We start from the raw sequence: 11,859 nt of genomic DNA, 5'->3' as shown, positions 1-11,859 counted from the left end.
ACAGTAGCTAAAACAAGAGATAGGAGAGATTTCTTTTGCATATCTGGCAGAGTAACATTAAGCAAAAGTATTTCAAATGAATTAAACCTGTATCCTGTTTTCTGAGTAACACTGAGAATATCACTATATATTGTTGCAACACCACCACCACGACCACTCTGACGGGGCTCATGTTTATAATAGTAGTTTGGTGGAGTGGATCCATTTAGACCAATATAATCATTAGGTTTTAGCCAGGTTTCGGTTAAGCAGAGTACATCAAAACTATTATCTGTGATCATTTCATTCACAATAACTGCTTTCGGTGCAAGTGATCTAATGTTTAGCAGCCCAAGCTTTAAAAATGGTTTCTGTTCGTGTATTTTGCTTTTTTCTGGTTTAATTACGATCAGATTTTTTCTAGATCCTGCATTAAATTTATGTTTTGATCTCACTATTCGAGGAACAGACACAGTCTTTATAGATTGGACAGTGCAAGTACTCTCATTTAAGCGTTCAGAACAAAAGCCGTCGTAGCAATCATTTGAGGATGTACTTACTAGTCAAATGGAGCGTAGCGTCCTGGAGATGTTGTCCGACAGCAGCTCCGCTCCGACTCTGCTGGGGTGCAGGCCATCAGCACGGAAAAGCCTAGGACGCTCCCAGAAAAGATTCCAATTATTAACAAAGAGCAGTTTCTGTTCTTTACACCATGTCAGTAACCATTCATTTAGAGCAAGAAGTCTACTGAACTTTTCGTGCCCACGTCGATACGTGGGAAGCGGTCCTGACACGATGATCCTCGTCGCGGGCGACGTGCTGCGAACCGTCTCGATCAGGCTGCTGAAGTCCCTCTTCAGAACCTCCGTCTGCCGCAGCCTGGTGTCGTTCACCCCCGCGTGCAGAACGATCGCGCCGACGCTCTCGCCGTCCTTCAGGATTGCGGGTATCTGCGCAGAAACATCGAGAACGCGAGCACCAGGAAAACAGTGGGTGTGGACTTTACCTTTAGCTAAAGTAGCACGTACGTACCGGACAATGGAGTCTCCGACGATCACAGCGTCGCGTTCCGTCTCGCGAAGGGGAGCGAAGCGGTTCCGGGTGGAGATCTCGAAGACCGGAGGCGGCGGAGGGGGCGAGGTCCTCGGCCGGGGCCTGGCTCGCGTCTTCCGCTGCTGCTGCACCCAGGGTCCGTGGTGTCCCGGCGCCGGAGTGAAGGACATCTGGGAAGATCGCGTCCAGGGTGCACGGGACCTGTGCAGAGAAGCACACGGAGTAGAGGTGGTCAGAGTGTTAGTATCGCGCTGTATAACGTTACTCACCCGGGAGGACTCCAGAGCGGCCCTCCGCTCTCTCAGCTCCGTCTGCCGCACCAACAGCTCCTGAATCTGCTTCTCCACGGCCTCCAGCTCGAGCTGCAACGAGTGCAGCTCGAACGTGTCCTCACCTGCACTCAAAGGTGGACACAAATTCGCCATTTAAAGCAAGTAACAGTGAGTAAACAATGGTAATGTGTGTAAATAGTGTGTAAACAATGCAAGCAGGATTAGCGGCAACCACGCTGGTGCTGCTAACGGGCTATAAGCTAGCAACTCGGGAAATCAAACAAAACTAGTTATAACAAAGTAATCCGGATGTTTTAGTTGTAAAATACAACAGGGGGTATATTCACACGTTATAAGAAACGAAAATGATGGTGTATAAATTTGATTTTAAATTGAAAAACAGACAATAAGAAATCTACTTAACGGAGCTCAAACTCTATACGTGCGACCGCAACAAACGGGAAGTGACGTCCTATATACATGAAGAACTAAACTATAGTAACCCAAATGCTCAATGACAGAGTTCACAGCTAAGGTTACAATTTAATTAGCTATTTAGCATCAATTAAATTAAGTGTTTACATTCATAATACCTAATATGTGCATCGAGAATGTGGCCTGGAGAAAAGAAATAGAGGGGTGGAACTATGACATGGGTTTTTGAATGACAATTTTGATTAAATCCCCTAAAATAAGGTCCGCGGTTCACACAAACTCATAATATTTTCACATTTTACTCTATGACATAAAACACACCAGTTAAACCCCACTCTTGATTTTTTTGTTTTTTTATTTTTTTTTAAACTGTTGTGTTTCTTAAAAAAGGTGGTTGCTAACATGCTGATAAATGGGACTACAGGCCCTGTCAGAGGCATTAAACGTGAACAGTTTATCAAGTTACAGTATTTTCCAATTGTAGTATAATTTATAGTACAATTAATTGTAGAATAACCAATTAATAGTTTCCCAGGTGCAAGACAAGTCTTCGGATGGAAGATGCTCATTTGATCGCTTTCCTACTGATATGGGGACTCTCTCTGTATTTCTACCATAAATATTACAATTATTCCATATAAACACCACATTTACTGCCTTTGTCACAGTCAAAGTGAAACTTCAACAATCTATAGTGCTTAAAGCCACGTTAAAAATAAATGTTTACAGCCACATGAAGCTGTTAGAAAGCAGATAGATTAAGGATTTTCTAGAAGCAAGGATAAAATAATATTTTGTGTACCCACCCTAACAAAATGATAGCTGAAATGTGGTACTTCATTCACTAAAATAAGTTTAATCTAACCATATCCAAAAACTCACTCACTCTACTGTTATTTAATAGATTAAATGCACTAGAATTGTATTAAATAGTACATGGAGACACATTTTTAACTAAAATATTTTGTTGATTTGATTTGTTTACATGTATATTGCAGATGCTAGTTTTGGTTTCAATAAAATATTTAACCTTTTCTGTGTAGATGCTCCATCATTCACATCACTGCCATCCACATCTGCAGGTTCGGCCTCCATTTCTATTTTCTGAGAATTTCGGGACTCATTACCTTGTCATGGGACACAAACAAGAATAGCACAATTATCAGCAATGATATGAACAAAATTTACTACGATAGATTAACCATATGTTTAAAACCCCACAATCACATCCTTTAGTTAGTGTAACTTACTGTACCTTTATGCAACATGCACATGCATGTGCTTATGCACCCACTCTAGGCATGTCACTGACATGTCAATGTACTTGGTGCAATATAACCAAGTACTGTCATTTACTATATGAATTCAAGGTGCTTGTATTTAAATAATTCCATTTCGTGCAGTTTTATAGTTCTAGTCCAGACTACATCTCAGAGATAAACATTATAATTTTCATCCATTATTTTTGTCAGACAGCTTTAAATAATTTCCAAATGTGGCATTGCTTATCCAGTGAAAACAATGAGCTCACAGTATCTCCATGTTACCCAATAGCTAAAATTAACTTTAATGCGAGCAAATTGCAAAACACATCAATGCAGCTGTAATCATAACATCATATATAAAACAATGACAGGGAATATTTAAAACATTAGCTGATCTATATAGAGACAGAGGCTCTTGCAGACCAAAACAATCATATAACACTTAGTTTCTATGTAATATTAGTGTAGGAATAAAGCGTTCAGTAAATTAGTGTAAATTACCTGCACCGCTGCCACATTCAAGGGAGTTTCATCCTTTTCACTCAGTGATGAAGTCAGAGGCTGTCTTCGTGCCCGTCTATAAAATCATTGTCGTTTATTATGTGAAGGTACTGGCACATTTGTTATCCTTAATGCGTTTTAGTTCATTGATGATGAGAGCACATATGGACAAACAGTTACATGAAGTGTTTCCCCCCCTCAATAACTCTATAATACATTCCTACTTTTTGTACTTTTAGTACATTGGCATTTTTTGAGCAGGTTATATATTCATCTCTACTTTTTTCCCCAGAAAACTAAATTGAAACAATTAATAAAGTTAAGCAATGAATTGTGTTATATGATTTACAATAAGCAGTATCTTTTAGGCATATATGCTTAATAAACTTGGTAATAACTACATTGGTAACAAATGGTCAAAACATAGAGTACCATATATAATTTTGATATATATTGTTAACATATATGGTCATATCATATAACACAATATACCATTTTAATATATATTGTAAACATATATGGTCATAACATACAATACCATATAAAAGTTAAACATATATATACTTTCAATATATGTTTATATACAAATTGTACTATGGGAAATTCATATATGTTATAAACATATATCTACATATATCCAGAAGATGGATATATGTGATAATAATATATTGCCCTATATTTAACATATATGAGAGTAGCACTTCTGATATAGGTACATATATGTCATATATTACATTTCCGTATGGGTAATGATAATTCAAAGAGGGTATGCAGCCATCGTTGGTTTCCTTTATTATTATTATTATTTGTATAGCACTTTTTATATTGCAAATTGTCTCAATAAATAAATGACAAACTGTATATTTTCATTTCATTTATTTGGATTCTATTTGTCAACTTTCTTAGGAATTGTGTGAAAATCCTTTTAACTTTTTGTTCATATTTATGCAGAAATATGGAAAATTCTAAAGGGTTCACAAACTTTTAGGCAGCACTCTATATGTGTGTTTAATTAAGCTATTAATGTCTCTAATCCAGCAATCGTATATGGGCATTTGTAATGCTGCAGTTACTCTGACAATAATGCAGATTTTTAACATTTCAGCAAGTATTATTAAGTATTGAAAACAGCAGCGACTGAGAGAGGATAAAACCACTCACTGCTGAATCAGTGTCCATTTCCTGTTTTATTTACATGTTCAGTTATATCAGAGAGAGAGAGGAAGCGCGTAGAAATCACACATTTAAAATTGGGCTTTTTCATATATTCTCCAAAACTTGTTGAGGGCAAGAATTAAAATACCAAATATTTAGAATGTAGGCTACCAGCAGTAAGTTGAGTAGTAAAGAAATGGCGGACAGACAAGAAACAATAACTATATCATAACAGTCCAATAGATGGCAACATCCAAATGTATCATTGCCCCACCCACCCCTAAAACAAAGGCTAAGACGAAGTGTTCTTCCTTATACGCAGGCTTGGCTATCGAAAACATGTTGATTTATATTCGGAATTCGGTTGATTTATATTTTCATAAATGTTTATGCTCTTTTTCCATGTTAAAAAGACTTGCATCGATGCATTATGGGGGATTTAATTACCACGAATTTCTCGGATGTCTTTCAAGAAATATGATTTCAGATACTGTGTTCATCTACCTGTTGGTGTTGTCTAGTGGTAAGTTGGACTTCATTTCATGAAATGTGGTTGAAATGTTAAGACACGATGCACATGATCATTTAAATTACATTAATGAATTCTGAATTATTATGAATTCCGTAAAAGTTAGAAACGTTTAAACAACCCCTTTTCCGCGATTCAAGCTATTGGTTTTAAAAACGAAAGTACACAGTAAAATCCCCAGTGTTAAATCAACACTGTTCAGAGTGTATTTGGTCCCACTCCAAATAGTGTTAAAGTAACACTGACGCAGAGTTAACATTAATGAGATAATTAAGTAATTAATTGAGCATTAGCGATGAACACCTGCTGTTAACAAGCAGAATCACTGAACAAGAAAAAAAAAAACAAAAAAAACACTAGAACTATAACTGACTTTAGCCACAGCCAGAAGAAATCAACAACATAAAAGAAAACATTAAATATTTTTACTAACCAGTCTGACCATATTCTGTCAGACAACTGCAGAAGATCTTATGAGAATTAACAGAGGTTCAAATATTAATAGTTTACTGGTCAAAAAATTATACCACCGTCATGGACGTTGGTGTTTGCTGTAGTTGGATTTTTGATCCTTTTAAAACTTATAAGTAATTAACTTCTAAGCAGTTGCAATAGTTTTGTTACAAGCACTTGCCTACTGCTGAATCAAATGCTTGGTGTAGCAGATTGCACTTTTTTTCTTAGAAAGTGTTTGAGTAATCATCACAAAGTATTTTGTTTTGTTTTGGATTATTGACTGAGATTTATCTACATCACTACCAAAAAAAAAAAAAAAAAAAAATGTCCCGTAATACTAAAATAAGGAAAAGCTTCAGCTCAAGCTTTCAGAAATGAACAATTATTCTGTGATCCACAATGGTGGTGACAGTAATTATTCATACTGCAGAGCATGATAGGAGTTTTGTACTATGGTGTTACCCAGCATGCATTGCAGTGTGAAATGTTTTGTTGATTGTCACCATTTTTGAGATTCATATGCTGATTCTTGATGTGTCTGTGTATCTACATAATGCAGTAGACAATAAACAAGTAAGCACATAGATTTAAACTCATTCAGCCACCTGTTTATTACATAATTAGTATTTGCTAAGCGTCTTCAGCTAAGTTAAATGCTATAGGTGCTTTGTTTATTGATTTACTCTACATTTCATTTTTAGGTGTGTTTGGTGTTGAGACACATGGAGTAAAGACAGTTAAAGTGATGGAGGGAGATTCTGTCACTTTAAACACCGATGTTAAAGTACAAACAGAAGATCAGATTCTGTGGACATTTGGAAGTATTCCAATAGCAGAAATTATTAAAAGGGACCAATTTGTATTTGTCAATAATGATGGGATATTCAAAGAGAAACTACATATGGACAATAAAACTGGATCTCTGACCATCAGCAACATCAGATCTGAACATCGTGGACTTTACCAGCTCCAGATCAGTAGTTCAAAAGTCTTACAGAAGAGATTCAATGTTACTTTGTATGGTAAGTCATGTCACAAATGCACAATTAATTCTTGTCTGAACAGAATATGTAGAAATGTTTTTCAATACAAAATCCAATTGAAATACAGTTAAACAGCTGAAATCACCTACAAATATTAAAATAATAAATTAAGTAATAGATAGCTTTTATTTTTTCTGTCATGTTTTGCAGCTCCTCTTCCCATTCCTGATGTCATCAGAGACTATTCACATTGTTCTACATCCTCACCTGGATGTTCATCAGTCCCAAAATGTCTCCTGCTGTGTTCAGTAGTGAATGTGAGAAATGTGACTCTCTCCTGGTACAAAGGAAACAGTTTATTGTCCAGCATCAGTGTGTCTGATCTCAGCATTAGTCTCTCTCTACCTCTGGAGATCAACTGTCTGGATGATTCATACAGCTGTGTTGTGACTTATTCACTTACCAACCGGACTAAACACCTCAGCATCACTGAACTCTGTCTGTCTTGTTCAGGTTTGTCCCATTTGTAGCATGTCTTTGCCTGATAAACACTACAAAATGTTACTACACTAATAATGCTTTTGCTTTATCTATTGCAGAACTCCGTCAACATACACTTGTAATACTGGTGATAACATCTGGATTTCTGCTGTTAGCTCTCATAGTTGTAGTTGTGCTGATGGTCTTTCGCCGTTTAAAGTGCAATCGAGGAAAAGAAAAGGGCAAGTATTACCTACAGTTCATAAAAGTAATCTTTTATTGCAAAAAAAAAACAAAAACTCTCAAATGTGCTAAGAATTTGTTTTATTCAGATTCAGGTTTATTTAATTTCATAAATGTGTTATAATCAAACAGCCCAGACTGAGGAAAAGATGGATAATGCTGAATAAAATTGTGTACACATGGAGCTCAGTACAAGGTAAGATATGTGTGTTATTTCCTAAACTTAATAGTTTAATCTGTTTGTATAAAACTATAAGTTAATTATTTTTTGCCTGTCTGATGTTGTTGGTAATGTAACACTCATCATAAACAGTTTTAAAGAAAATGCAGCCAGTACTTACATGATCATCAAGCTCCCATGTTTATTAGATGTTATCTGGGATGTTTCTTTTCCCATGTTAACAGCCTTTGTGGGAATTTATAAATGGCTTTACACATATTTATAGATTATATTGTGCATTTGCTCATGTTCTTCTTTCATATATCTGCTTGACAGACTTTATTACCACTGTGCTGATACGACTTCCAGATGGGTGTCTCTGTTCCTACAAAAGAATGAAGAAGAAGACCAGATCAAACTAAGGGTATAGCTGTTGCACAAAGTATTCCGACAGCATTACCAGTTGACATTTCTTTGCTTAAGGCCTCTTTAGCGTGTGTGCCGGTCAGACACACAATTTGTTCATTAGATTTACCAAATCAATTATTAATTAGATTAACAAATAATCACAGACCCCCATAGGCGTAGGAAGTGGGGGTGCTGCAGCTGCTACACTGTTTTTTGTTTTTTTGTTTTTTTTGAGGGCAAGATGTCAAATCAAGGTGTGTAACCATTCAGATTTGTTGTTGCCGATTATAAGGTGTGAGGGGCGTAAAACAGTTTTATACTTCTTAGTTGTTTAACCTTTTCACACGTGAGTTTAAAATATTCTAGCTGAGCCCCCAGAGTGAGTTTTTTTTAGGCGACCGTTATTTAGAACGTATCGCTTTATTGTTTCCGTGGCAATGTGTCATGCTTGTCACGTGACACAACGCAGCCACAATAGTGCTGTTTGACACTTGGATCACTTTTATATTGTTTGTAAATTAAAGCTCACATCGGTGCCCAACGTTTTGCTCTGGTTTCCGTGTTGAACGAAATGTTTCCTGGAAATGGTGTGCAACGGTGTGCAATGGGGTTTGAGATACGTTTTCTCTTGTTTGGTGGGTGTGTCAAAAATGTCAGCCCAATCAGCAGCAACATGTATATAAAATAATAATATAAATGTAAGTAGGGGTAGCCCCTTTAAGTACATTGTGTAGTGCGTGGTAATTATGTTATGTACCATATAGTAGCAGGTGCGATCTCAGTCTGCGTTTCCACTGGCACGTAGCGAGCGGAGCGGGCGTTTTCAATTCATTGCTATGGAAGCTGAGTTAATACACCATTCTGTTGCCACAAAACATGTCAATATATTTTTACAGCTCCTCACCTTTGAGGTCTGTCAAGAATGGGTCGATGATCGAGCTGAGTCAGTTTATTTTGATTTTAGGCCATTGTTCATTTTCTATGTTCGTTTATCAAAAATGCACTTCACACAAAAGTGCCACTTCAAATTTCAATCACTGTAAACGTATGCCTTATTATTTAAAAATAATAATAATGGCATTACATAAAAGTATTATTATAAAAACTTGTTCTAAAAAAACTGACTCGAAGCACATGCAGATCGCTTAGACAACACACAGAAATGCAATGTTTCAAAATACCTGTCTTGGCGTTAGTGATGTGCGGATGGCGGTTATATCTGCGGGCGCATTACGCGCGGGTCGGGTGGGTCGAGTAATAAAAAAGTGCATTCTGATTATTTGCGGATGGGTTGCGGGTGGATGAGATAAATCAATAGTGAGGCAAATATTAACTACATTTTCTAAAATATGAACCTGTTTTAAATACTTAAACACGTATTGTATACGTGTGTGTGTGTGTGTGTGTGTGTGTGTGTTCACATGTTCGAAAAGTTGTGACAGAAAAGGTGACATTCAGATAAAGTCTGAAGGGAGTTACGCCTGTTTTAATGCTATTGAGTAGGGTAATATGCAGTGGTGTTCAGTACCTGTATACCCATTTCTTTGGGTGCACTGGAGTTCGTTTTCCCTCTTGGTGCCGTTCGTTTGGGCAGGTGTGAGTGTAGCAATCGCACTCGAGTGCGCACCGAAAGCGGACCAAAAAAGCGTACCGAGACCTCCTTGAAGAGGAGGTCCTCTAAACCAAGAGAAACATGTTAGCGACATGCTAATCATGTTTAAAACATGCAAGCAACTTTTCTAATCATGCTAGAAACATGCTAGCAACTTGCTAATCAGGCTAGAAACATGCTAGCAACTTGCTAATCAGGCTAGAAACATGTTAGCGACATGCTAATCATGTTAGAAACATGTTAACAACAAGCTAGTAACATGTTAGCCATGTTAGAAACATGCTAGTAACATGCTAATCATGTGAAAAACATGCTATCAACATGCTAATCAGGCTAATCATGCTAACAACATTCTAGTAACTTGCAAATTATGATAACAACATGGTAATCATGCTAACAATGTAATCAGCCTATAAAAACACAAGCAATAAGCTAATCATGCTAAAACATGTTAACAACATGTTAAATCATGCTAGCTGCTTTCATACTATTACAACTGCTTCAAACTTTCAGGCTAGGCTTTCTCAAGCCAACTTAAAGTAAATTATAACAAAAACAATACATTAAAAATGAAAAGAATTAGATTTACGATCAAAAATTCCGATCAAAAATTTCTTAAACTGGGTGAACCCCTTTAAACTTTTGTCCAAGGATCCAGTAGGGTGTTCAAACACCCAACCGATTTCATCAGAGATTGCGGAGAGTCACGTGCAGATGTCAGTTAACGTTATTCTTTTTAGCATTAAACTTAAGTATGCAGCGATGTGCAGATCAGCTGAATCAATCTGCTGTTAAAAATTAACCATTCATTCATCATATCATCATGCAGAGCTAATTAGAATAATTGTAAATGACGATCTGTTGCGGTTATCTAAATCAGAGAAAAATACAGGTGCGGGTGGGTGGCGGGCGGATAATTCGTTTGAAGCTGCGGATTCGGGTGATGTTTGAGCTAATCGGGTTGAGTCCGAGTCAAGACCGAGTCTTTAACCAGTCGAGTCCGAGACGAGTCCGAGTCCAAAATGGGCTGAGTTAGACTCAAGTCCGAGTCCCAAAGGGCCGAGTCCGAGTCAAGTCTGAGTCCAAGGAAACACTATAGAATCTTAACATTGTTTTAACCCAGGGGTGCCCAAACTCAGTCCTGGAGAGTTTAGCTCCAGCCCCAATTAGACTCACCTGAACCAGCTAATCAAGCTCTTGCTAGGCATATAGAGACGTCCTGGCAGGTGTGTTGAGGCAAGTTGGAGCTAAACCAAGGACCAGGACTGTGTTTGGGCACCCCTGTTTTTAACCTTTACAACTAGAAAAACGCAATGTCAGTTGAAATGTAAGAAAAGCAAACCTCTAGTGGATCATCCCATTTTGATTTTTGATTTCACAACATCTCATAATTAGTGTCCATGCTCTGCTTAACAAACTTAAAGTCATGTGACAGAAGTTATGGCTAATCTATGTATTGTGACATATTTCAGAGTGAAACAGGTTTTAGAATGTGAAAAATTAAAGGGTGAGACTTGACTTATATTCATTGATGTAGTAAATGTATGAATTCAAGGGAGGGGGTAAAGGAGAAGGTATCTTGGGACCTTAAGAGCAGAAAATGCGCCTCTTTTATTTTTGATTGTGGCTGTGTGTATTTTGGGTTGTATATGACTTCAAACACTTATTTTTGTAACAAGAATTATTTCAATTTTACGTAATTCTGCTTGACCAACTCTGTTTTAGATATTGAGATATCTATTTTACATTATTCAGTTATTGTTTAGGAGTTGTTCTCAACTATTATCACCAGTTTTTGAACCGGACGCTCAAGGAAAGATGTTTGCGCCAAGCGTTCACCTTTCTTTCCTAAATTACTTTGACCCATTTGGAGCTTGACTTTTCGCACTAAACCATCATCATCTTTACTTGTCTCGACGACTCTAGCAAGCTTCCATTCGCTCCTGGGAATATTGTCCTCCTTGACAATTACTACATCTCCAACTTGAACATTTCTTCTAGGCGTATGCCATTGTTGTCTGAGGCTTACATTGGCTAGGTATTCTTTGCGCCATCTGCTCCAAAACTGTTCTGACAAGTATTGCACTCTCCTCCATCTTTTCCTAGCATACAAATCTTCATGGACAAATTTGCCAGGAGGAGGAAGAGGCACTGAGGTCTTCATCGTGAGCAGATGATTGGGCGTCAAAGGCTCAATACTCTTTGGGTCATTTATTGTGTTGGTGGTGAGTGGTCGACTATTTACAATTGACATCGCCTCATAGAAAAATGTCCTTAATGAGATGTCATCCAGTCTTCCTTTGGCTTGTGCCAGAACTGCATTCATCA

General features: G+C 37.4%; 2 protein-coding genes across 2 annotated transcripts; one reads left to right on the top strand and one right to left on the bottom strand.

The window, feature by feature from the left end:
• Nucleotides 1-10: 10 nt before the first annotated feature.
• On the bottom strand, nucleotides 11-1,786 carry LOC127159190 (uncharacterized). The gene is made up of 2 exons (XM_051102087.1): nucleotides 1,729-1,786; nucleotides 11-1,426 (listed from the first exon to the last, which is right to left on the bottom strand). The coding sequence occupies exons 1-2, from the start codon at nucleotides 1,784-1,786 to the stop codon at nucleotides 543-545; spliced, it is 942 nt and encodes a 313-aa protein (XP_050958044.1). The 3' UTR covers nucleotides 11-542.
• Nucleotides 1,787-4,973: 3,187 nt separating this feature from the next.
• On the top strand, nucleotides 4,974-11,811 carry LOC127159191 (uncharacterized). The gene is made up of 6 exons (XM_051102088.1): nucleotides 4,974-5,183; nucleotides 6,347-6,667; nucleotides 6,839-7,141; nucleotides 7,228-7,350; nucleotides 7,484-7,547; nucleotides 7,848-11,811. Exons 1-5 carry the CDS (start codon nucleotides 5,000-5,002, stop codon nucleotides 7,516-7,518), a joined length of 966 nt encoding a protein of 321 aa, XP_050958045.1. The 5' UTR covers nucleotides 4,974-4,999; the 3' UTR covers nucleotides 7,519-7,547; nucleotides 7,848-11,811.
• Nucleotides 11,812-11,859: the final 48 nt, after the last annotated feature.

This window comes from Labeo rohita, unplaced genomic scaffold (genome assembly GCF_022985175.1).
Source record: "Labeo rohita strain BAU-BD-2019 unplaced genomic scaffold, IGBB_LRoh.1.0 scaffold_1976, whole genome shotgun sequence".
Classification (NCBI taxonomy): Eukaryota; Metazoa; Chordata; class Actinopteri; order Cypriniformes; family Cyprinidae; genus Labeo; species Labeo rohita.
This window is presented reverse-complemented; position numbering and strand designations above follow the sequence as displayed.